We start from the raw sequence: 27,377 nt of genomic DNA, 5'->3' as shown, positions 1-27,377 counted from the left end.
CTCCGGATAACGATTGCGCCATTGAAAGCGAATGAATGCGCCATCAACTGTTCGCATCCATCCGCCCGTTTTTCCTCTGCCGTTTCCGCTCATCCGTCATGTTCGCCGGAGCTCGTCCCGCCAGACGAGGCGGGCTACGCCCTGGAGCCGGATGCGAAACCCATCACGGCGCCAGAAATATGATCCGGCCTGTCGATGGACATTTTCGATGTTCTGGCGAATACGTGATGGGAACAATTCATAAATTTAGAATACACTTTTGTTACTTTATTCCGAGATTTTTATTTTCATGTTTTTTATTCTATCTTGGACTTCCTCAGACATTTGATGGAAATTTCCATCCATCTGTTTTCTGAGCCGCTTATCCTCACGAGCGTTGTGGGAGTGCTGGAGCTGATCCCAGCAGTCATCGGGCACGAGGCGGGGTACACCCGCAACCGGTTTCCAGCCGATCGCAGAGCACATGGAAAAAAAACAACAGTCGCACCTATGGGCAATTTAGAGTGCCCAATTAATACGTGTTTTCGGGATGTGGGAGGAAATCAGAGTGCCGGGAGAAAACCCCACGCAGGCACGGGGGAGAACATGCAAACTCCACGCAGGCGGGGCTGGGGTTTGAACCCCGGTCCTCGGCAATGTGAGGCCAACGCTCTAACCGGAAGCAACCACCATGCCGCCCTGATTTAATTTAAAGTATTTTACTATTTTCAACATTTTTCCCCCCAATATTTATTTTAGCAACATTTCATTTGGCAAGTAACAGAAATTTGGGAATCATTGTGACATTTTATAGGAAATTTTTAATGAATCTGCAATTGCAATTATACAAATATTCCATTTTGAATTTATATTTTCAAATTATTTGAAATTATTTTACCTTTTTTTTACACTAAAAATTTCAGATCACATAACTTCTAACTTCAATATGTTCAACATTTTTTTTTACAATTCTAATCTCGAAACATATTGTAATATATTTTCTCATCTTGTTTGTTGTGTTTTGGCAGAAATGCAATTCTAGGAGAATTCACCGCTTCAGAGAGTTCAACAAAGACCCCCCCCCCCCCCAAAAAAAAGTCCTAAAAGTAGATTGTGGATGAGCTGCACTTTGATTAAACTTTTTTTTTTATTTTTATGTCAGGCACCTGACATCGCGCGGCACCCTCCGCTGCCATGTGAGCGTCAACCACCTCCCGAGGCGCGCACGCATACAGTATGCAAATTTTAATCAGCATAAATCCCGAAAGCCGCGCGCCGGTCGGCATCTTCGGGTTAACCTGCGCCTGCTGCGGCGACCTCTCCCCATTTACCTTCCACCGTGGGGCTGCCGACGTGTTCGGGGGGGGCATCGTAAACAACCCAAGCGGGCTGACAGACATCGGATTGCCTTCATTTCCGAGCTAAAAGGTGATTCGACATTGTGACCTAAATTGTTACAAACTAGGCTTCCCTTCCGTGCTGCCAATATCCACTTAAAAAAAAAAATGAATCAAACCAACGTGGAAAGAAATCAAGCAACTTATTGGAGAAACCGGTCACGATCGGGAGATATTCACACGTCTGCTTCCAGACTGGAAATGAATGGCGCTCACTCAAAGCCGCCGCGTGCCCACCCCGTAAATCCGGCGCCTGTATTGATTCGATTTCATTTTTACTTTTTGACCGAGAGCTTAATCATCAAGCCGTCTCATTAGTTTTTATGAACAGGATCTGCGCGTGTGGCACATGCAGACGACGCGTCGGCAAACGCAAATATTTGCGCATCAGATTAGTGGTTATCAGGAGCGTGCGCTAAGCTAATGCTAACCAGCGTTAATATTGTATCGCGCGTTGAATTTGTGTCCTTTACTCCATTGGAGTCTCATTGTAACATTACTGTATTATGATACGATGTGATTTTTAGTTGTTCGTCGACACCACTCAAAGCGAGAAAATGCGTTTGCGGAGAAACAAACAACGCACACCACCAGCCGTTCTTTCATAATCTGTTACTTAGCGGGGACATAAAACAGTCGCTAACAGAAGCGGCCGCACATCCAATGTTCCTTAATAATGTCATTAAGTCGGCCGTAAAGCATACGCTCGTTGTCACTAATTCATTTAGGATGCTAATGTACGGCTGTCAGTTTAACGAGCGCATATGGAGGAAAGCAGATTTTGTCCTTGCGACCGTTTCCAGGCGTGCTTGATTTTATCCCGCCTTAATTAACAATTTGCAGAATTTTGTTGCATTTTGCCGTAAACGCGGGTAATGATAGGAAAGTGACACGTTGTCTTTAGCGAATTTCAAGAAAATGTTTTAGCAGCTTCCAAACACAGACCACTTGGAAATATTCCATTTCCTCAAACACCACCAACTTCTGCTCAAACAAAAAAAAATAATAATAATCATACTGCGGGTGCACAACCCGGTCAAATCCCACCCCTGGCCACCGTTTTCAGAAACTGTTATGTAATGATTAATTAACAGCATAGTTTTTATTCAATAAAACGTCGTTCACCTGCTCTGGTCGTTATGTAAGCAAAATATAAGCTATGAGCTTGAATAATGTCATTACCACAGGTTTTTACAAAGCGCAATATAATGGATCATAAAACATATTGCAAAATTTGTCTTTTATGAGGCTGTGACTAATTAATGGCATTTACATTCATCGGTGACAATTGTCATGTATTCAACAGTATAGTATGATATTTTTCTTTGATGTATATTTTATATACCGTAGCGCACCTGGTTATAAGCCTCACCCAGTACATTTGTAAAGGAAATACCATTTGGTACATACATAAGCCGCAGCTGTGTAAAAGCCACATTGAAACACGAGATATTTACAAAGTAAACAGAGAGTTTAACGTTAGCGTCACCGCTGCGCTAACGCTAACACTAGCAGCGTGCTAACAGGGCCGGTTTAAAAAAAAAAAAAAAAAACATACCTGTAAAAATCACTGAGACATGGCGGTAAAACACTAGCGCAGTGCTAACAATGCCGGGCCGGTAAAAGTCACATCCTCGGCAAATATATTCCACCCGTCTCACGCTTACCTTTCCCGCTCGAGTGCCCCTTTGCGGCCATTAGAAAATCTGCACAAATTAGCCGCATAAACCGCAGGGTTGAAAGCGTGTGAAAAAAGTTCCGGCTTATAGACCGGAAATTACGCTAGTATGCAATTTGTAACTATTTAACTAACTAAATAAATACTGGCACTAGTGGACAATGGAACCACCAACGTGGAATGGCTGCAATAATTTGGAGTTTAACATTTGAAAGGGATTTTGGACTTTGAACAATTTACTGCATTATTCTGCGTATTACTCTCAAATCCTACAGTTTCTACTAGCATCCCCTTGAAGGAAAGTACCGGTACTGCCTCCCTTTGTTCCTGTTTTGAAATATACTGCCGTTCCCTCCTCGCAGATTCTTAATAGGGTTGAGGTCAGGGGATGATGGCGACACCGCAACACGTTTGCTTGGCATCTTCAAAGCGAGTACTTCTCATTGATCTGAGTTGTACTCCACTGGTAACCGTCTCTCCACGCTCGCTACTTGTTTGCAATAAATCCATTTTACTTGCAACAAATGAGCAGAAAGAGTCTGAGCCTTGATGCAGGGCCATGTGATGAATGATTGAAGCCCAGTCGCCCCCCCAAGCACCCCCCCCACCCCACCCCGACCCTTTTTAAGCCTTTGTGGAAACACTAAAAAAAAAAAAACATGCAGACGATTGAGCGATCAATTTTTCAGAATACGATATTCCGACCCAAACGGTGTTGCCATAGCTTCGAAAGAAGCGCCGAGCGTAGCATGATCTCAATCTTTAAAGGGGGGGGGGGGAGAAAATGGCATTTCAGATATATTATTTTGTGCGTTGCCATGGCCACAAACAAGCATCCCCTCCTATCCTATAACAAATAAGAGCATCCGTTGACGGTTGATTCCTGCGAGATTACGACGGCGCGGATGAGAATTATGTAGCAGCACCAGGAAGGATTTAAATGTAAATTATGAATGCGGGAGTAATTCAGAGCATCCTACAAAAGAAAAAAAGAATAGTTCAAAAAAGAAAAGAAAAAAATCTCTCTCACGCTTCAATAATAGATCGTCTTCCTGCGGGATTTGCATTTATCAGATAGTCTTTGGAAAATAATCTGGTAAACAAAGGGATACATTTTCCATTAATTAACCTTGAGTGGAAAGCGGCGCTCGCTCCTCGGAAATCTCATCATCGTCGTCATCGCGCAGCATTTGAACAGGATTCTTCGCCAGTTAATTATTCAGGAATCTTCATTACAAATGTATTTCTAAACGTGCCCCCCACTCCTCGCCGTTCCACGTTCCCGGTCGACGTTCGTCGGAATATTCCGAGGCAACGCGGGCGCCGCGGCGTGACCCGGGAGCGAAATGTCAGCAAATGACACACTCCCCCGTCTCGCGATCAACATTTGTCGCCGTTCATTTTTCCGGCCCCGGAGGCCTGGAGCGGGACGTGCGCGCGACAGTTTGAATTTTGAGCCCGACGGGAACCTTTCAACCTGATGCGGTTAGCAAGAGCCTCCGGCAAATCAGGGGGATGACTGCAAATTATTTCTTTGTTGCTTTTTGCGACCTTATTTTCCCTTCTTTTGGCAAAATTCTCATTTATTTGGGGGTGCACACTTTGCCGAGGGACCCTCGTCCCCGGCTACTAGCTGAACCCGGTAGGCGTCTCGCTTCGACAGAAAGAGCCGGAGCAAGACTATTTGCAGACTGTCGCCGGCGTGGGAAATCTGCTTGCTCAAAGCAGCGCAATTTGTAACGTGCGTCGTTCCTTGAGCGGTTTTTCCATCGAATGTTCAGAAATCTAATGGACGCCGTCGGCGAAGCAGCTGCTCAGACGCTATCGCTAATTAAACTAAGCTAATCAACGTGAGTACAGGAATAACTTGATTATGCGCTTCTATGGTGATTTCTGCTAGCCGCGCGATCGCGGCATAACTGAGCATGCAGTCGATAAGGTGATGTCATCCTCGGGGGTTGCTAATGAGCGGGCGAGAGCTGCTTAAGAAGTCCAGAGCGGTCGGCGCAAAGAACCCCTTTCACCTGGAGATTTAGGAGACCTTAACCTTCACTTGAGAGGGACTGTTTGGAAAGTGCTGTCAAGGCAAACAGCGGGATAATTGAAGCTTTTTTTTTTTTTTTTTTTAACCCCGTAGACATTGAGATGCTCAGCGAATGGCGGCGAACGGTGGTATTTGCCGGGAACGTCGCCCCTGTTGTGACGAGACAAAAGTAAGCGATGCGAAAGAAGCGCTTTTGATTTAAACAGCTCGGGCTAAATGTCAGCGGCAATTAGCTATCAGCGAGGTTGGGGAGGTAGCGAGGTAGCCCGCTGTTTCCGTGGCCTTTAAGGGGTGCTTGAGTTTTTTTTTTTTTTTTTTTTTTGCACTTGTTGCCTGCAGAAACTAATGCACGCACAAAATATGGTGATGACGAGCGGGAAGAAAAATGTAGGAGGAATTATGGATTCATCATTTTTTTTGTCCCAATCTGTGCTCCATTTTGTATTTTTTTCCCCCTCCCGGTGAGGTGGTTAGCATGTCTATTTCACAGTGCTGAAGTTTTGGAGTTCTGATATAATTTCCCCTGACATTTTTTTATGGGTACTTCAACACTTCCCATATTCTGAAAACATGTATGTTGTATAAATTTAAGGCGCTCAATTGTGAATGTTATCATAAAATCTTGTTTAAATCTTTGTATATGTTTGCCTGCAGTCGGCTGGCAACCTTTCCACTTGATCGCTCCAGCTCACATTTATGCGGACGTTACATCTGCTATAGAAAAATTGGGGGTGGACAAGCAGTTCCAAAAATAGTTCCCATCATATATCCATCCATTTTCTTTACCGCTTATCCTCACGTCGCGTCGCGGTGAGTGCCGGGTACTACCCCAGCTGTCAACGGGTAGGAGGCGGGGGACACCCTGAACTGGTCGCCAACCAATCGCAGGGCACATAGAGACAAACAGTCACAATCACATCAAGGGGCAATTTAGAGTGTCCAATTAATGTCGCATGTTTTTGGGAGGTGGGAGGAAACCAGAGTGCCCACCCAGAGAAAAGCCACGCAGGCAAGGGGGGGAAACATGCAAACTCCACACTGGCGGGGCCGGGATCGAACCTGGGTCCTCAGAACTGTGAGGCCGAGGTTTTACCAGCTGATCCACCGTGCCGAGATTGAAGTCCTTTATCTGTCGCCATTGTGCAAAGATGTCAAATAGCATTTCACCTGAAAACCACATGTGACAACCCGATTTAGTTCTACCCCCCCCCCCCCCCCCCCCCCCGCCAACCCCCCTTTCCCCGATTAGCATGGATATTTGACTTCAAAAGCCATCAATGGCACTGAATGAGTTTGAACAAAATAATCTTTTGGCATCCTTTTGTGTTTTGAAATAAGTTAATAACAACACAATGGGCGGAGACGTGATTACGCATGCAACAACCCGGCGGTTTATACAAATGCTTCATTTCAAATTAATCCCACGGGCCGCGCGATAACAGGAACGCACCGTCGTCGTGTTCTCTGTAGGACTTAGCCCAAAGTTAATTTACTCCAGCGCGCCGTCACGCCAGTGTTCATTTGCGGAGCGACTCCCTTTGCGTCTTCTCTCGTCGCGTAAATGTCAGACGGCCCGCCGTTAATGAAATCATTTGGTCGTTTGGAGTCGGCGCCGTCCCGTGTTTAGTTTTTAAGCCTCGTGAGGGAACGGGCTTGCCCTCGAGGGGCGCGGATGAGCATATTAAATCATCCGCTGTTTTCCTCACCGCGTTGGGGATGGATGGAATAACTCTCTTCATTAAACAACGTCTTCGGCGACTGCATCGCGCGACGTCGAAATAACTCTGTCAGGACTCGATGAATTGGCTTTCTCTATGAGGCAATTTTAGAGTGCGTGGAGTGTAATAAATGTTTCACAATACTGCATTTAGGGGGCGGGGGGAGGGAAAAAAAGTTGTCTCAGAAAAAATGACTTAACCACTATGGCTACACATTTTTTTTTTTTTTATTTTACCGCAACTTCCCATTGAAAGTTACTTTTCAAAAATGTTGAAGACATTTTTTCCCTCCTAGGAAATAATGTAAATAACCAGTTTAGAGGTCAAATTCTAGACATAAAAAAAGCAACACAAGCACATTTCTGAGTGACCTTAAAACAGTCTTAAGAGTAAGATCCATCCATCCATTTTTAGCTGCTTATCCTCACAAGGGTCACGTGGAGTGCAGCAGCCTATCTCAGCTGTCAACGGGCAGGAGGCAGGGTACACCCTGAACTGGTCGCCAGCCAATCGCAAGGCACGTCGAGACAAACAGTCGCACTCACAATCACACCTATGGGCAATTTAGAGTGTCCAATTAAAGTCGCGTGTTTTTGGGATGTGGGAGGAAACCGGAGCTCCCGGAGAAAACGCACGCAGGCACGGGGAGAACATGCAAACTCTACACAGGCGGGTCCGGGTTCGAACCCGCGACGTCAGAACCGTGAGGCCAACCTTTTTCCAGATGCCCCACTGTGCCGCCTAACTTCCACATAAAGTGTAAAATAATAAATATTGGGTCAGGGAGGAATTAAAGCCCCCAAGATGAGTTCCATGTGTTCTTCGTTGTCACACAAGTGTAAAAAATCTGAAAACAACAAAACTCTCCACGTTAAAGCCCCTGTAAAGCGACGATGAACATCTTTTAAATTTAACACGGCGCAGAGAAGTGTTGATAACACTAACAACATTTGTAATCGGGGTCATTTTCAAAAGCAACTGTAAATAAATTACATGTTTTATAAATGACTTACAAGGCATGATGGAACAGCTGGTAAAGCGTTGGCCTCACAGTTCTGATGACCCGGGTTCGATCCCGGCCCCGCCTGTGTGGAGTTTGCATGTTCTCCCCGTGCCTGCGTGGCTTTTCTCCGGGAACTTTGGTTTCCTCCCACATCCCAAAAACATGCAACATAAATTGGACACACTAAATTGCCCTTAGGTGTGATTGTGAGTGTGGCTGTTTGTGTCTTATGTGCCCTGTGATTGGCTGGCAACCAGTTCAGGGTGTAACCCCGCCTCCTGCCCGTTGACAGCTGGGATAGGCTCCCTCCCGCGACCCTCGTGAGGATAAGCGGCAAAAGCAAATTATGTAATTTTTGTAATTAAATAATGTTAAACGTTGTTTGTTACCCAAGCCCGAAAGATGTGCAATGGGCGCTGCAAATTGGCAGCTGAGAGTGTGAAGACAACACTCGGGTGGGCGTTAACACGTTCTGACTCTAAACTCTGCATTTTTGAACATCGTCCGTCGGATGCGAAGAGGAAACCGTTGCAGAAGTGCAGCTTTCGGCGCGACACGCCACTCAGTTTTATAATGTGACTGCCTCTTTTTTTCTGGAGGGGGAGCGTATGCGGACAAACGTCGTCCGCTCCTCCGTGTCGCGGCACATTCCGAGATCCTATAATCTCCGCAATCGCGGGAAAAGTTCCCAGATCTCCTTGAAGGTGTTCCGTTTCCACAGGGGCCTCGGCAAGGTCGGCGATTCCCGACGGTTGATTTGAATTTAAAGAGGGCTGATTTATTGTGAATCGCCGAGGGACCGTATTCTCTGGAAGCAGCTGGCGGTTTAACGGCGTTTAGGCGAAAATGGCGCGCGGGAGGGACGGATTTGGGCTCGATACACACGGCCGGCGTACAGTACGGCGTTTGGCCATTTGCATAAGAGCAGAACAAAGAGTCTGGCGTGCGTTTGGATGCCGAGAGAGAAATGGCATCAAGTGTGAAGACGGGCTGCGAGCGAACGCTTCTCAAGCAACACGCGCTCATCAATATGCACATAATTGCTTTTCAGCTTCGGCTAGTCCCTGCCGTCTGTTCATTGTTTTTGTGCGACTATTATTGAGGCCATTTGTTTTACTTTAGGGTTGACCGACTCCAAGTGAACGCGCAAGAAAATAATAACAATAATTGCACCAGGAACGCAAATTTTAAACATTTTGAAGCGGGTCTGAAAAACCCCAGCACACTCATGGAAAAATGGCGTCGTGTTCGGAGTGATTCTCAAAGTGTGCTACGAGTACAAAGCACTGAATGAACTATCGGGGATGAGAATTTTCCGCAGATTCATGGAATTCTGTGGGGTTTCTTTTCAGATGAAATTGCCATTTTTCCGAAATGTGTAAATCTATTGAGAAAATTTGTGTGTGGGGGGGTGATCAAGACCGGCCGCCAGCATCCGTCGGCAACGCTCGTCGTGAAGTTAGTCACAGCCGTGATAGCGGAAAACGACATTGCTATCTGTTTGCATTAAAATTGGTGTTTATAATAACGACAACATTACGATTTCCGGCAGCATTTTGGCGGTATTTCGTCCGTATTTTCCACTCTGATGTTAACGTTTCATAGAGAAGCATTCTGTTTACTACGGCGTAGTTATAACTTATAAACATACGTGCGCGTATGTTATCAAGCGGTCTGCAGTATGGCGAAAGTCTCGGAGCAAAAAGATGAAGATCGTGCCAGGGAAATTGATTTGAAAAAAAAAAAAAAACACTGGGTAAAAAAAAAAACTGTTTTAAATGGGCGTGGCTTGAAAGTGAAAGTGGAACCTGCAGATAGGAACAAAAACGTTATCAACATGTCTTACCGAACACGTACAAAACGTGGACGTTCCCGGCAAAGTGCTGTGCACTCTGTGTTCCGATATGATCAATTATGGAAGCCGATGAGCAAAAAAAATATCCAGGTGTGTATCCAAACCAGGAAACACAGAGGTAAGTTGGAGGTAAATTTCTCAAATATTATATAATTGACAACTGTTAGTATGAAATGACTTGTGAACTTATTTCTGAATTATAACTTGCAAGTGCAGTAGCCTATTTGAAATAAATTTCAGTTTACATTTTTATGTCTGAAGTTTGGCAAAATCATTTTGGTTGTTTGGACTCATATTTTAAGTTTGCAAAATATTATGATTGCCCTCTACTTGCACTGTTAGAAGTAACCAGAGGTCACTATTTAACAGTGTGTTTTATTAAAAAAAAATTGTGCCCAAAGGGGGGTGCACCCTGCTTTGAATGCCCCCAAAGGCTGACATTTTCAGTATTTTTCCAAATTGGTCATTCTCATCCCTGAACTATTCAAACTTTGAATAATTTTACCGTAGCTTCCATTTATTCCCAAATCCAACACAGTATATTTATGCACAATTTAGTTGTATTTAACTTTGAAGTACATGAGGTTTATTTACATGTAAAACTTAGCTCTTTTTTCCAGAAATTTAGCTATTTTTTAGATTTTTATTGAACTTGTGTTAATTCAATCTTTTTTTTTAATGATTTTCTACATTCAACCAGTGTTGCTACATTTGCTTCCAATAATGTTATAGCTTCTCCCTTTGTTTTTGAACACTTGAGCCCACTATGCTACTGTATATTGCCCTTGTGAGAGACGTGCTAGGAAAGCTAGAATATTTTTTTTAGGTAGTACTTTGTATTAAAAAAAATTAAAATAAAATAAAAAAACGTTTACCAAGGATTGATTTAGTGGCTTAGGAATTGGTGCATGAATGTTGAGAATGTTGAGAAATTGTTTCACAAAATCAGTAATGGGTCGACATGGAATCCTTGCCTTTTTCTACTTCAATACAAGGGTGTGAGTACTTTCGCAAACCCTTGACCAAATTAACCCCTAAATCTCTCAGTCGTCACGCCCTAAAGGATTTTTTTTTTTTTTTTTTTGTGCGGGAATGAAGGCTCGACTCTCAGCATTCCTCCAAGTGGTAGCCCCGTGCTGACGTCAGAGGGTCGTTTGGGTTTTCATCGGTTGGGTGAGCTTCACCAGACGAGACGGACCACTTCCAGGTCCACAATGGAGGGGGAAGGTGCCGGACCTTTGTCCGCCGCGAGAGGAGTTCGCTCCAAGTGATAACTCCGGTGGAGCACATGTTTGCAGCACAGTAGGTGAGGAAGAGGAGGAGGGGGTCGGTGACGATGAAGAGGACGGGTCCAATGGAGCGCCACGCAGAACCCTGAGCCCCCATGGAGACATGGCACAGCGGTTCCTGTCGTCCGCCTTCATGCTGACCGTCTCACTGTCGTGCACCTACCTGTGCTACAGCATCATCTTCGGCCGCACCACCGTCATCTCGGGGCGGCCCTACGAGGGGAGCCGATGCCAGCCGAGCCCCAACGCGGCCGGGAAGAAACTTCTCGGCCAGTCGGAGCAGTGCGCCCGGCTGCTTGGGGTCCGCGCCGCCGCCGGAGCCGCCGCGGCCCGGCCCGGCGCTGCCGGTCAACCACCTCCTCCTCCTCCTCCGTCTCGCTGGGTGAAAAACTCGAGTTCGGCGCAAAGGTACGGAAATAAAAAACTCCCCGGCGCCTTGATCGTGGGAGTGAAGAAAGGAGGAACCAGGGCGGTGCTGGAGTTCATTCGCATCCATCCAGATGTGCGCGCGCTCGGAACCGAGCCGCATTTCTTCGACCGCAACTACGACCGAGGACTGGACTGGTACAGGTGGGCGAAGGCTAACTTTTCACACTTCGACCATGCATTTTATTTAGTTATTATTTTTATTCATCGTGCGTTTGCAGTCGTTTTACTTGGCGTACTTTTGCACCCGTCCGACGAGGTGCGGTAGGCTAATATGATGCATTTGGGAAGCCTCGGGAATTGTTCAAATTCGACTTTTAAGTTGAAATTTTTATGTAATATGACGGATACACATATGACGTCAGCTATCTAACCTCGGTTAATTGAATATAAGGGATTAGAAGCCTTTATTGTTATTGAATGTTGCAGCTGCAACGGAATGGTGCACACGTCCAACACGAGCCTAAATTATGAATTTTAATTTCCACTAGGGCCGAGTAAACTAGTACTGTTTATGTAAAAGTTGCACTCAAGCATGCTTCTGAAAATGTGTATTTATAAATCTTTTATGTACAGCGGAATCTCTATAATTGAACACCTATGAAGTTGTTTTTCTCTTTCAACAAAAAGCATGAATTCTGGGTTTGGGGGGAAAAAAATGGAAAATTGCAATTTTCGTTTGTGTGGAGTGTGTAACTTTGTTTTAGTCTACCCAGGGGAAAACCGGGAAATTATAAAAGCGCAGTAGACGGCCGCTGAGGTGTTTTTTGCTTCCAAAACAATACAGTAAAAACCGGTTTACGTTCCGGACCCAGTAGGTGAACAGCCATGATACAGAGAGACCATATTAAGCAATTTTTTTGTTTGCTTGTTTATAGTCCTACCAGTCACACGCGAAACAAAAGTCTGCTAGCTTAATGCTAACATGCTATGTAATGTAAATTGTAATGGGCAAGCTAAAACCTTGGTCCAGAACCCGTTGTTCTGCCATGGAGTTGTTCAAGCCAGGTCTGATATTTTGTGCCATACGAGGGGGATTCACCATCGTAAGATGTACTAGCAAAATCTCCTTTGGTGCATGTTTGTAATGGACCTTTCCAATGGCGAGTTTAAGCTCCGCCCCCTTAGCTCTATCCCACAAGCTTCCAAAATGGCGATTGAACAGAACATGTTTGAAGTCGATTCTCTATCGCGTATTCCAGATAATATTGGGATACATTTTCTGCCAAACGCGTCAGACTTGTCCAAGAGAGTTCTACAAAGAGGTCTCAACTATTTCATGCAAGGACATGTACACGGAATTAAGATTTTGGACGGAGCAGGACGCAATGTCACAGTTACAGCGAAACGTTGGCGATCGATGCAAAAAAGTTTGGCGGCTCAAAAACGACATATTGAAATCCAACAGGATAAAATAGTGGAATCGTACCGCGTATGTAAAGCAGGGCGAGTACTTTTTACTTGGAAAGATCACGAGTAATATCCTTGTAGTCTTTATAAGTGAGTGGGTGTATTTAACTTGGCTCGTAATGGAACCCAGTCCTCTGTCTTAAAAGTCCGATGCAGTACAAATAGGCAATCTAGTTGTACGTGCGCTCTTCCACGGGCCTTAATCCATCGTAGACACTTCGTCAACTGTGTTTTAGGCTTTGGAAAATGAATAAAGGGGGCCCCTTGTAACCTAGCAGGATATCTTTCATCAGAATTCCCCAAGCGCAACTGAGGACCATTTTCTTTGTAACATTAACTTTTCCGAGTGCACACTACTGGGAACCAGCATTGCTTGTGGGGCGATACGGCAAGAGGGGCGTGTTTAGACAATGCGGATATCTGATTGGCTATTATTGTGCGAGTGATTGACCGGTCGGAAAGGTCAATTGCTGATGGTAGATGGGGTGGAGTGACGGAATGTCCCGATCGGAAGACTATCCTCAACAGGGACTGCTGTGCCTGTTTCTTGTTCGGCTAAAAAAAAAAATTGGGTCTTTGTTTAATCGGTGTGACTCAGTTCTGCACCACAGACTCAAACGGGCATGTACTTTATTTTCGCTAGCAGTTCAGGGTGTACCCCGCCTCTCGACCAAAGTCAGCCCAGATTGGCTCCAACTCACCCCGTACCCTTAACGAGAATATGCAGTACAGAGACTGGATGGATTTTGTAGTCGGGACCGACGACCCAGGCGGGCTAGCGGCGTTTGCAACACTCCCGCGAAGAAGGATCTCGACCGGCCGAGCATGTGTACGAGTCTAAATGAAGCGCGTCAGACGAAAACGAGTGCGCAGACTGTAAACGACGGCGTTCAAACATTCTGGGCGTCATGTTTCATTATGTTTGACGCTCGGGAGCGCGCGCGTCGGCCTGTCTTCTGGAAAACATGCTACGGTGCGACGTGAGCGAGTGAAGTGTTGAAGGAAACCGGAAAAAAAAAAGGATGACAGCCATCAGGAGTCAAAGGAGCACTTTTGTGTTTTGACGGCGTCGTCTTTACTCAAGCCACTTAAATTGACACTTTAATTTCAGACCTTCAACAGCGTCTTCCTTTGATGAATGAATCCCGTAATCAATTACCAAAAAATGTCACCCATTGATTGTTCTCTCGACTGGAATTTCTGATATTTTCAAATTGAATCTAATTCCTGACCTCAGGATCGATTGCCAGGAAGTAGCTCGTCGAAGTATCCCCAGTGACGAAGGCACGAAGATAAGTATCTCGGTAACACTGCCAACGAATCAGATGGTCCTGACGCCATGCAATTGACTCCAGTTACGATTCGAATCGCTCCAATCACAAGTGGCATGATACGATTCACTGCCATGATGTGATTCACTCCGGTTATGACACGATTCATTTCGGTTCCCTCTGATCGTGATATGATTTGCTGCAATCATGATTCACCCCACATGGATTAAAATATGAGTCACTCCATTTATGATATGGCTACGACTATATGACAAACTGCAATCCTGATATGTTCATGCGATCACGATGTGATACGATTCACTCTAAACGATAACAATTCACCTCGATCACAATTTTGGTCACTGCAATCATTATACGATTCATTTCACTTTCAGTAAAATATGATCATGTTAATTGAGTACGGTAATGTTCGCTAAAATATGATACTTCAATCCCAATGCAATTCGGTCCAACCACGATCTGATTCACTCCAATAACTCCGATTCACACCAATTACGATACAACACAACCCCCCCCCCTAATTAGAGCCTGATTCACTTTGATAATCAGTCTAATTGATTCAAATTAAATTACACTACAATTTAATCACATGATGGGATTCACTTCAATTAAAAAATGATAAGGGGACCATGTGATTAGACCTACTTCACATTTGTATACTGCTCTGGTTAATACCGAATAATGGCGTAATATGCGCTTTTCTTCACTGAAACGAGAACAGTGTCACTTTCAATCAATTTTGGAATTGATTGAATCAATTTTCTGACAAGTCACCTACCATTGTTATATATGATATATATTTTTAAATCCTGTTTCTCATAATTTTCCCTAATTTTTTTGTGTGTATTTGTATTTTTCTGTGACGTTTTCGTCTCTTTCTATTCAACACTTAATATATTCAAATATTATTGTCTCTTTGCATTTTTGCCGGGATATTGACGCTCACTCTCGTGTGATGACATTTTCCGACTATTTCATCTCTTCCCCCGGTACTACAGTTAAATACCACAATCAACTTTTCTTCGCGTGTCTCACTTATCCCACAATCTCCGGAGTTTGATACAATCAGTATCCGTATCGTATTTGCCAGTTCCCTATTTCTGCCCAACTCTAGTACCACCACAATAAATAGTCCATCTATGCTTGAATGCGCTCCTATGTGTGCGTGTATATAAATATATCATCCTGCGGCCGGCAGATAATGCGATTTCAGCAGTCAGCAATGCTGCGGTTGCGTTCTAACGCGGCCCCCCTTTCTTCCTCGTTGGCAAACGGGCGTGTCCGCCGAGATCAAATCCTGCCTGAACTCTCGCTCCTGCGTCCCCGCGTCCTTTTGAAGATCCCCAACATCCGTGGCAAGATGCGCCTCTACCGATAAATATCCTTGACTGCCGCGTTGCCGGAGGCTGTACAGTAAACTCACTCGTGCCGCTCTACGGCCAGCGTTGTTGATGCTGCTGCGAGTAGAATTCAAGCTTCAAGATCATGATTGAAATGATAATTATGCAAAGCGAATCCTTCTTGGCTTGGTAGTGCCCATCTGGAATATTTTGAAAACAGTGTAGATTATCCATCCATCCGTTTTCTTTGCCGCTTATCCTCACGAGGGTTGTGGGAGTGGTGGAGCCTATCCCAGCAGTCAACGAGGAAGACCCTGAACTGGTTTCCAGCCAATCGCAGGGCAAATTGAGACAAACAGCCGCGCTCACAATCACACCTAGGGGCAATTTAGAGTGTCCAATTGATGTTGCATGTTTTTGGGTATGTGGGAGGAAACCGGAGTGCCCGGAGGAAACCCATGCAGGCCTGGGGGAGAGCATGCAAACTCCACATAGGCGGGTCTTGGATTGAATCCGGGACCTCAGAACTGTCAGGCTAAGGCTTTACCAGCTGTTCCACCGTGCCGCCCAGTGTAGATTAGCAATATGAAATTTGGTCAGAATCTCTTTCATGAGTAGACTCATAAAAACGTCTCAAGGCCACGTGCCAGAGAAGAAACAGGAAGTCATCTGTTTTGGCTTAATACCGCCATTTTTGCTTAGTCGCACATTTTTGAAAATCCGTTCCGCGAAGGTGGCTTCCCAGAGCAACGTGAAATTTGGTGGGACCGCCTGTCATGAAATGATTCCCTGAAGAGTCCCCCAAAAAATGTCTCCAGAAGCCAATGACCAAACAGATGAGGCGAGTCTGGAATTTTAGTGTGAAGCGACCATTTTAGGTTTATTTTTGGGGGGTCCTCGACAGACCCCATTGTCAAGATTTCCTTCAACTGCCGCAGAATTTCAACCAGGGATACTAAATGGAAGAGTGACACGAAATTGCAGCGATTTTGAGTATTCGTCATTGCTGTGTGGGCGCAGCGTAGTGGCGAAATTTAATGACCCCTATCGTGACACGTCGGTCGATGTTCAGGTGGAAGCCTTTCAGAGCCAAATGGGCAAAAACAGGAAGAACGCTACCCAAATAAAAGCGATAGCTCCTCAGTTGTCCGGATAACTATCACGTGCGATTGTTATGCCTGTCCATTTGCAAACAACTTGTGCGTTTACCAGATGTACGATCCCCGAATGCGATTTCGCCAGCTTAACTCGGTTATTCCGTTACGATCCCATTCGGCTGATTCGTTTTTTTTTCGTGCCTCCCGTTAACATGACAGCCCCTTTAAAAACGGCTTCAATTCGATGTCTTGCCGCTCAAGTCGAGCAAATGTCAGTCATTTCCCCGTGCGCGCTTGCATAATTGTTATTCCAAAGTAAGAGCCTGCGGTCAGAGAACGAGCGTTTCAAGGTCAAGTGTGTCTGTCGTGAAGCTTATTTTTTTGTTGCTGAACTTTTTCTTTGAACTTGCATTTATCACTTTTTATCCGAGCTGAACCCTCTGCAGTAGAAAAGTCCCGCGTTTGATACATGACCGGACGTCTTTAATGGTCTAATTTTGGAGCGATACTTTAATAATGGAGCAGCTCTCGACATTCTATCTGTCATATTAGGAAAAGAGGAAGATGCCTTTTTTTGTCGTCTTTTTTTCTTTTACGAGGCGCAGCAACTGAGACTTTATGAGAATCACCGGAGTTGAGGACATCCCCCACCTCCGACGCCGTTCTACCTTAGCTTTATTCCGTTCACGGTGTGTCAGCCTTTCGGCGCATTTGAGGACAAATGGGGCACGCTTCCCCTCCTCCCTAAGTTACTTTCTTCAAGTGAGGAGAGTACTCAATTTGGACTGCCTAAGTGTTCCAATGCTCCTCTGACACCTGTATTTTGGTACACTTCATCAGTAGTCACGGCTGCGTAACAAAAGAAAGGACTGGACAAAAAAAAAAAAAAAAAAAAAAAAACGAAAGCCAATGTCACCCTTTAAGATTGTCCTAAATTTTACCGTTTAGTGGAAGATCTCGAGAGGACGCACAAGCTTGACTTTGGGTCTGCATATTGTTCAATGGAGGTCGTTATTATTACTTACAAAGACAAGTACAGCGATGCCTCGGTTCTCGAACACAATCCGTTCCAGGAAACGGTTGCATGAAGTGATTTGTTCGAAAACCGAATCGATGTTTCCCATTACAATGAATGGATGAAGAAATAATGTGTTCCAAGCCTAAAAAATTTTTCTTTTAGCTTTTCCTGATAATAAAACTGCAAAGTAGAAATACATTTATAGTTTAAGTACTTTATATAATAAAATAATTTAAGAAATATATTTATTTTTTGCTGAAAATGTATTCTTTTAACGTAGCGTACGCTAGGCTTGGAGTGCATTGCCGTATCTCTAGCAACTCGGCCTCCAGCCTTGTAAACTTTTTTTTTTTATTTACAAAAGTGCAGAATGACTTTAAACAAGCAAATTGCCTTCTTTGGAGCCATGATTGGGGGTTAATACTAATTCAATAATCTCTTTGATAAGAAGAAAAACAACAGTCGCTACTGGGACACATCTGTGTACAGAAGCTCCGTTATCCAGAATAACAAAAGTGCGCTGGTTGTTGGTTATGTCATTTGCGGGTTTTTTTCGGGGGGCGTTCGAAATGCGTGGTGGGTGAGTCAACTGCTTGCGCCCCACACATTATGTTATTTCCGGGGGTTTTTCAGCGGTGTGGGAATTCACAACAAAGCGCGTCGCGGGTCAGCTGGTCTGGCCGCGTGCAATATGTCATTTCCGGGTTTTGCCGGGGGCGTTCGAGTACCGATTTTCGTTCGAAAACAGAAGCAAAAAAAATATAGAAAATTTCATTCGAAAACTGATTTGTCCGAAAACGGGGATGTTTAAGAACCGAGGCTTTACCGTAATTGTTGTTCTTTCTATTTTGATAAAATACAAAACAATTTTAAGGGCAATATGCCTGCGTGTATGGCATGAACAGCCCACCGTCAGTTATTTTTTATTTTTTGCCTTAAACCAGCGTTTATCAGTATTTATGATAAAAAATTGCCTTTGTCGCGTCAATCATGCTTACCATATTTTTCATCTTAGTCCTTCAAAACTTGCCCTTAAAGGACCTTTAAATTCATTAACACATTTTCACATTTATAATAGAGATGGATATCAATACCTTTGCCGTTATTTAGCATAATTGAGATGTGCGATTAGGTAGCTAGCCATGTCCCCGACTCTAGGGAACGTCTTCGGATAGTCCGCCGGCCTGGCTGCTGTAGAGCGCCTCGTCGTGGGCCACCGGTGCACGCTCGTCATGTAGAAAAAGTCAGGAAAGGGTGGAGGGGTAATTGTATTTTTTTTCCCCCCACGTCAAATCAAGTCCATCTTGACTGTCCGCAAATCCATCTGATTTTTGTAACTCTCCCCGCTTCACTTGTTCAGCTGCGAACATAAAGTGAGACGACTCTCCGTGGCGCTCTTGAGTTCAAGGCCCAGTCAAGTGACAGCCATACATTCCGAGTTCATCGATTGTTGGCGAGCGGATGAGTCAACGATGGATGACCTTGACCTTTGTGCTGGACCTCCACTTCTGTTCACACAACATATAACTATAGGATTTAAAGATTTAGCCATGGTCTTATGGCCATATGTAACTCAAACTTAAATATGGGTGCTCTGTTCTTTAATCTGTCACCAGTTTTACATCGAAATTTTTTTTTTTTTTTTTAAATGTGGATCGAAACTACGTTTTTATCAAGCGTACTTTGGATGTGCCCCCACTATTCAATTCACGGTATTCTGATTGATGTTGCATTTGCGTGATGAAAATTAAACAGATTAATGACTCCATTTTCATCCAACTGAGGGGGGCCGCCATGTTGGGCAATATCGCCCTCTGCTGTCGATGGAAATTAAAGCTACAGCTGCTCTTGCCTTGTGCGCATCAATTCACCAAACGCGGTAAATATGCAACAGATTCCTCTTTATGCTAACTGATAACGCGCACAACCATGAAATGATGGCATGATACTTTGAACCCAAACTTGCCGTAAAAAAGCCGTAGTTATGCTAGTTTTCGCGGCATCCGTGGGGAGTGTTGCAGGAAGAAACCTCATCAAGAATACCCAACTCACCTCTTTTTGCCTCAAAATCGGCTTAGCGCTGTGTGTTCCAATAATTTTGTCCACACACGTATACAAATTCATCAAACAACCACAGTCCCAATGTCGTTGTGGTGTAAGTCACTTGTTACCGCAGTCGAGATGCACACTGCGGCGGTATCACAGCATAATAAAGAGTCCTTGCTACTTTGAATTAAAAGACATGGGTGTCGTCTTCCTCCGTAACGATGCGACTACCTCCCGAAGGGAAGCCAGCGTGAACCCCTGAGACCTCTCGCTTCCCTGGCGCATCGAAGCAGCGAGATAAATCGCGCAGCGACACCGCCGCCGGGCGCTCTCGGAGGTCGCTTCAGTAGTGAGCGCTCATTAAGTGAGGGAGCAGCGGGCGCCATGTGTTCCGCTCTTGACCCAAAGTACCTGCTGAGGAGCCTTCCGGAAGGGCGCGTGGTGTTGTTTGCTCCTACTCGTTTTTAACATGGGAAGACATCACGAATAGTTAATACCGCAATTTACGGCCTATAAGCAGCGACTTTTTTCACTTTCAACCCTGCGGATTATGTGGTGATGTAGCTAATTTGTGCATTTTTGTGGAATATATGTGCCGAGGAAGTGACTTTTACCGGTCCGGCCCTGTTAGCGAGCTGCGCTAGCGTTTACTGCCATGTGTCAGTGATTTTTACCGGTATGTTTTTCAACCGGTACTGTTAGCGTGACGGCGCGAGCGTTAAACTTTCTGTGTACCGTCTTACTTTGTAAATATCTCGTGTTTTAATGTGGGCTTTTACACAGCTGCGCCGTATGTATGTACCAAATGGTATTTCCTTTCCAAATGTACTGGGTGAGGCTTATAACCAGGTGCGCTTTGTAGGCCGGGAATTACGGTAAATGAAATAGTCCCATCCCCAACATTGTCTTCATTTCGGAGCATTTATCTTGGCTGCACCGCTTCCAGTACATGCTCAAGATCCGGATGTTAGATATAGAGTTTTCCTTTTTTTTTTTTTTTTTTTTTTTTTTTTTTTTTTTTTGGCCAATCAGATTTCAGTATATTTGTGTTGCCATCCATGTCAATGTAATCTGCCCACGGCCTTCCGAGTCGGTCGCACTAGCCGATGTGACTGAAACAATATTGCCAATGGGTGTGTTTATTAAATAAATCATAATGCAAATTCAACATAAAGCAACCTCAGCATTTTTAAGTTCAACTACCGGAATTCTTTTGTTCCGAAACTATACATTTTTATACATTTAATAATCAGCATCTTTGTTGACTCTGATGCGTTATATGTGAAATTCCCAGTCCACACCTAACCTTTTTTAAAAAACATTTTCATAACCTTTGTGGTCCTTTTATCTGGTTTACAAGGTAATTTCATTTTCAAATGCCCAGGATGTCCTTTTCGAACTATTCTAATTGATCTTTAACGCTTGGAAGTTGAGACAGACAAATTTCTCATTAATATAATAAAAAAATATAAATCAGCTTTGCTCTATTGCATCACTTTTCTCCTGAATTTCAAAATGAGTCGAATCTGAATTTAATCCTACCTCTCGGACGAGGAGGAGCCTCTTTTCTGTAACTTAAAATGCGACACTCCGCTAAATTTAGAACCCAATATTTCAGATTATTTTTGAGGAGAGAGCACGTCAGGTTATTTTTCTAAATATGAAGTCTCAAGCTCAAAGAGATCATTAGTGCACCGAAGTGTGGATTCACACTCGCGAGACGCATTAGATACACCTGCTCAATCCAATAGATCCAAGACCTGAACTAATGTATTTAAGGTAATTAGATCGCGCACCTAATGAGGTGTCCAGTATGGCGAAGGTAAGCATGCAGTCTTTTCTAAAAGATGGTCCGACGCTCATTCAATGCAAGACGCGCAGTGACTAGATAATGCAGAATAAAATAATAATGCCACTATTAACAACGTCCCCCTTCTAATGGCTCACTCATTGGAAACTATTAAATATTAAAAATGCTGGATTTCTAATGATGTATCTCATCAAGTATTAACTAATTAAAGTTGTCGAGCAGGTGAGTACACAGTGCGCAGTTACCGTAGTGTTTAAGCATTTTTGAGCAGCAGCAGCGTCTCCGCGTTAACAGTATCGAACGCGCCGTCCTCGCCTCACTCGACTTCATTTTCTCCGAGTCATTAAAATGTCACTGCCAAGCCTCCTAATGCAACTTGACTTAAACTTTAATTCACCGCCAACTCAGTTTGTGAAATAACAAGATAAAGATTAGGTCTTTTTACAAAATATACAGTGCGGGATTCATTTTCTTGCCACCGGTGCAGTTTTTGTTCCTTTTTGTATTTGCAAAAATCTTGTATGGAGGTTCCTTAGTTTGTAGAACAGTTGGTCAATTGTAGGTCAGTCATTCGGTTTGTAGAAGAAGGTTCTGGTTGGGCATTTTTGTCATTTAAAATAAAGGTAAACAAATTTGAATTTGAACCCTGATTGGGAATTCTCGGCATGAATCGTGTGAAATGATTATTTTTGTGTTGTTGAGTTCATTTGTCTGCAGTCAATGAGTTACGGTGGTTAGTTGTTTGGTTAGTTACTCAATTGGTAAGACCGTGAGTTGCTTAAACAGTCAGACTATCGGTTAATAAACCAGCGGGTCATTTTGTCAGTTGGTTGATCTTACAAAGTCAATCAGTCAGTTAATCGGTAGGTCTGCTTTTTTTATCAGCAACTTATCTGGTTCTTTGGTTGCACGTTCGCTTTATGGGTCGGTTTGGTATTTTTTAAGTTAGTTGGTCAATTGGCAGGCCGGATGGTTGGTGTGTCTGTCTGGTTGGCTGATTGATGGTGCATGGAAGTAATCAGTTTTGATACGGATCGTAAGTTGGTTAGTGAGCCAGTCAGCCAAATGGTTGCCTTGTCTGTCAGTTCGTCTCTTGGTCCGTTAGTTAATTAGTAGATCAATGGGATATGGATTGGGGAAGGACCTGTTAAATTTTGGGGCAGCTTGTAAACTAATTTGTTTGTCAGCCAATTAAGTTAGATGGTAGCTTGGTCGGTCTGTCGATTAGTCTTTTCGTTTGTAGATCAGGGAATGATCCACTTAATTTGACAACAGATCTGGACTCCGCTTTTTGGTCTCACAGTCCGCAAACATTCGGACCAAGTCAGAGAGTGACACAGTGGCTAAAACAAATGAAGCTGTGATGATCTACCTGTAGGTGACATTTGGAACCAGGTTTTTCTTTGGTATCATTACTGCCGCCTACAGGATTTGGATGCAAAGATATCACCAGGGTCGTACCTATCATTAATTTCTTCAATTTGAATGCAGCTCTTGCAACGGACCTCATTAGTCTAGTGTTCGTAGTATCAAGTCAAGGAATGCAGACAGTTCAGTACAATCATGTAGTGCGTGTTTCCAAGTAACCCGTCGATGTTGTACTATTTCAAGAACACCATCTGTGACCTTTCACATTGTCGGCCACTTGTCTGTGCGTTGACAGCTTGCAGCAGACCACGTCCACGCCGCGGTTGCAATCGTCACCACAATGGTTGGCGCACCTCCTGTGAAAAGTTTCCGTCTGCTCGGGGGGAGCCGGCATTCTCGTGAAAGATTAATTGTTTGCTCTCTGGCCCCCGAGGCTCCGGGGGCCCCCGACGACTCGGGATGAATAAAGCGAAACGGATCGATAGCGGTGAGACTTTAGAGGTAACCTATGGCTGGAGTTTGAAAGGTTAGCTTTTAATCGAAGCCTGCCCACACTCATAATGAACAAATGTCGTCTTTAATCATCCAACACACTGAAGTGCGGCGCCTTGAGAAAATGGCAAGACAATGCAGTGACACTTTGTGGTCTGGAAAGAAGTTATTACTTTTATTATGTTTTGCTACTTGTTGCCGTCTACGATTGTCACTTTAACCTTCAGTACTGTATTTGTAGTCATAGTAGCCTATTCCTTAAACAACTTGTTGTGTTCTGTGTTTTTTCCCCCTCAAGGGGTCTCATGCCGCGGACACTGGACGGTCAAATTACGCTGGAGAAGACCCCCAGCTACTTTGTCACCAGGGAGGCACCTCGCCGCATCTCCAGCATGTCCCAGCAGACCAAGCTGATCGTGGTGGTACGCAACCCGGTCACCCGGGCCATCTCGGATTACACGCAGACTCTGTCTAAGAAGCCCGACATACCCACTTTTGAGGATCTGGCCTTCAAGAACAGGAGCCTGGGAGTCGTGGACAGCTCGTGGAATGCCATCCGCATTGGAATGTACATCTTGCACCTGGAGAACTGGCTGCGCTACTTCCGCCTCTCGCAGATGCACTTTGTAAGCGGCGAGCGGCTCATTACAGATCCGGCGGGCGAGATGGGCCGCATTCAGGACTTCCTAGGACTCAAGCGGATCATCTCGGATAAGCACTTCTACTTCAACAGGACCAAGGGCTTCCCGTGTCTGAAGAAGCCAGAGAGCAGCGGGCAGCCTCGCTGCCTGGGGAAATCCAAGGGCAGGACTCACGTGCAAATAGAGCGGGAGGTCATCGAGCAACTGCAGGAGTTTTATAGACCCTTCAACGTCAAGTTCTTCGAAACGGTCGGACAGGACTTCAAATGGGATTGAAGAGGAAGTTCGACTTGGCCAAGTACCAATACTTTGCCTTGAGAGTGCTGAAAACTGTAGAAGGTGCTTGACAAAACGTCATCCAAAGACCTGATTGATCACTCAAACCAGGGGATTGAATGTGCCACGGATAAACTAGGAAATTCCATGTGGTCAAATCTAAATGATTTGCCCTTCTTCTGAGAAATTTGTTGCCAAAATGAGCTTATTCTGATGCCATTTACACAAACATACGGACCAGGGATCAAATGTGTCGAAGATTTTCAAATACACTGCCCCTGAAAGAACACACGTGGACACAGTGAATATGAGCTCATCCTAAAACCACGACCAGTAACGGAGCTCGCTGTGGGGTGGGATTGAATGTGTCACGCACAAACTGGAAGTTGTAAGCGCATAAATACAAACACTAAGCCCTGAAATATTTATTTGAAACGCCTGACAAGATGAAGACGATCTCATCCCAAAAAACAGATACTATGTACGGCAACAGGATCAAACCTTAAAGCCGTGAAACATTTAGGAAGACATTTTGACAGATAAAATGAAAAGCTCATGCAAAAACTGACAGTATTTACAGCAACAGTAACGAGCTATGTTGGGGGGGGGGGTTGAATGTGTCATGCAAAAACAGGAAGTTTTATGCACTCAAAGTTATTCAACCCACGAACTCTCTACAAAAGCTGCGTCACAAAACATTCTCTTTAAAAAAATTGATGGTATGTACAGGAACAGTAACAAACTGTCCCCTAGGATTTAATAATGTCTCAGATACAAAAAGAAAGTTGGACACGTTCAATGTTGACAAAATGTGATCTTATCAAATAACCAGACATGTTTACTGGAATAGCTTCGAGCAATTTTGCAGGAATAAATGCATCTCACTCAAACGGGGGGCGTTCTACGCGCTCCGAATAAATATTTAGCTCTTAAATCTCTGAAAACGTTGAGGAAGACATCTGTTGACAAAGTGACTCTGATCTCATCTAACAAACCATGTCACGGAATTGGATGCGTCACGAACGGACAGGACGTCGGATCTGTTCCGATACCAGAACTTTGCCCTAAAACTCTTGAAATATTTCTGGAATTGAATCCAGACATCAGGCCACATTAACAGGAACAGTAAAGAGCCATGCTGGTGTTTTTGTTTGTTTTGGTCTTCACCTGTTCGGTGAATATGTATGGGATGCCAAAATAACTGATCCACATTGTACCACCAAACAAAATGGTAGAGAACATCAAGGGCGGAGCAACACACACGCACACCGCAGTCCCTTGATTGATCGACAGAGAACGGTCATTTCTGTCTGACGGTGGTCTGTCAGTCGAACGAGACTGGAAATGTGGCTAAAGATCCCACTTAGTTCCAAAAAATATACAATTCAAATGAATTACAGCTGTCCTGTGCTTGTAAATGACATTAATAAATTAGCAAACAAGCTGCATTAATTCTTCAAGGCCTTTTTTGTGTTAGCGCCTCACGTGCGAATGGCACCGCTTTAATATTCATCAGCTCTGATTGCTTTTCGATGTGTTCGGAATACACGGCCAGTTTTCCTCTGGGTGAGGTCCCCGCACGGACTTTCGAAAAGAACTGACAGTTGTCACATTTGTCTCAATCACGACGACGCTAATAGCAACAGAAACAAATGTTTGCCGTTTACCGCAGCTCAGTTCTTCCTATTCTTACCTGATGCTTCAACGATTAACGGTCAATAGCCGACCGAGTCGTGACCGTACGCCGATATCGACTGATTTTGGAATATCTGACACAAGGTGGGTGAGTTGAAGTCAAAATCGATGCATGTTCACTGTGCTGTCTGCCTGATTTTCACACTCTGGGATAATTGGCGAGTGTAAAAACAAATTGAGAGCGCTGTTGATTTTGATATCTGACAAACCATAGCTTGTGGCATGTCAAAGTTGAAACAATATGTGCATTTTATGGATGAAAACTTTGAAAAACTCCTCTCCTAGAGCAAAAACCCCTTTTATTTTGGACTTACCCTAAGACTCCCAGGGTTCAGAATGTGACTGCATTTCACTTCTGGCTAAAGACTAGCAAGGTAATCATTCCCTCCGTTTTCCAACCCGCTTAAATTGTCAAACAATACCTGTTTTTTGATTCGGATGCCTCCTGGACGCCTCCCTGGTGAGGTGTTCCGGCATGTCCCACCAGAAAGAGACCCCGAGGATGACCCAGGACACGCTGGAGAGACTATGTCTCTTGGCTGGGTTGGGAACGCCTCGGGATCCCTCCGGAAGAGCTGGAAGCACTGGCTGGGGAAAGGGAAGTCTGGGTATCCCTGCTAAAGCTACTTCTCCCACGACCTGACCCGGAAAACCGGTAGGTAATGGATGGATGGATGGATGGATGGATGGATGGATGGAGTTTTTAAAAAAAAAAAAAATAATCGGAAAAAGCTTTTTGGTCAACTTTCATGAGCTCCTACTCCAAAACAAGAATCCTAGTGGTTTTCGGGTTTATCTTCAGAACCCATGGTTCAGAATCCCATTAATTTCTAACATCTCACAAAAGATGGGAAAAATAGATTTATGTTCTCTGCATTTTCAGACTCTTTGGGATAATTTCCAGATCGAGATCCCACGTGATTCTCGAAGCAAGAATGGCCTTCAACTATATCCTAAATAGCCTTGAACTCATATTCCGACTGCTCTTTGTGGTTTTTCTACTTTGAAATTTTGATTGACAGGTCATTCGCGCCAGGCGCCGAGCCGTCAGCGGCAGACGCGTCGTGTTTTGCAACTTTATCTTGCGTCGGTTAATTATATTTCCCACCCGACCTCCTCCCGTCCTGCCAAACCCGGAAAGCTGAAGGCTTTATGACATTACACCTAAAAAGTTTTGGGTGGTGCCAGAATTCCCATTTGACACGGGATACAAAAACCTGCTCGGCACAACAATTTCGAGGGGAATCGTCCTGTTCATTTGCTTATTAATCCAGGCCTCACATTGTCAGAACAGACGTGCCGTGGATTGAAAGCGATTGCGGCGCACCGTTAATGAATGCAGAGCCTCCGAGATGGACGCTCCAAAGGGGAAAAAAGCGATCAGTGAGACGATAGTAGGACTTGTCATGTCGTCTGCTCAAGTTCAGCGTTTCCATTATGACTTCATTTTTATTATTATTATTATGATTCTCCCTCATCCAGGGAAAACGGGTTCAACCCAGC

The 27,377-nt window shown here is 44.4% G+C and overlaps 1 protein-coding gene across 2 annotated transcripts in view; it reads left to right on the top strand.

Annotated features, from left to right (window-relative positions):
* hs3st2 (heparan sulfate (glucosamine) 3-O-sulfotransferase 2) overlaps positions 1 to 25,602 on the top strand; it is a 230,524-nt gene extending 204,922 nt beyond the window's left edge. For both annotated transcript variants that reach the window (XM_061847388.1, XM_061847387.1), the window contains exons 8-10: positions 1,008 to 1,407; positions 10,773 to 11,533; positions 23,561 to 25,602. In XM_061847388.1, coding sequence (XP_061703372.1) covers positions 11,067 to 11,533; positions 23,561 to 24,179 — 1,086 coding nt within the window. In that variant the 5' untranslated portion in view covers positions 1,008 to 1,407; positions 10,773 to 11,066 and the 3' untranslated portion in view covers positions 24,180 to 25,602. The remainder of the gene's footprint in view (positions 1 to 1,007; positions 1,408 to 10,772; positions 11,534 to 23,560) is intronic.
* The last annotated feature ends 1,775 nt before the right edge of the window (positions 25,603 to 27,377 follow it).

Source organism: Syngnathoides biaculeatus, chromosome 16 (genome assembly GCF_019802595.1).
Source record: "Syngnathoides biaculeatus isolate LvHL_M chromosome 16, ASM1980259v1, whole genome shotgun sequence".
In the NCBI taxonomy this organism is placed as follows: domain Eukaryota; kingdom Metazoa; phylum Chordata; class Actinopteri; order Syngnathiformes; family Syngnathidae; genus Syngnathoides; species Syngnathoides biaculeatus.
The sequence above is the reverse complement of the archived record's forward strand: the minus strand, read 5'-3'. Positions and strand labels throughout refer to the sequence as shown.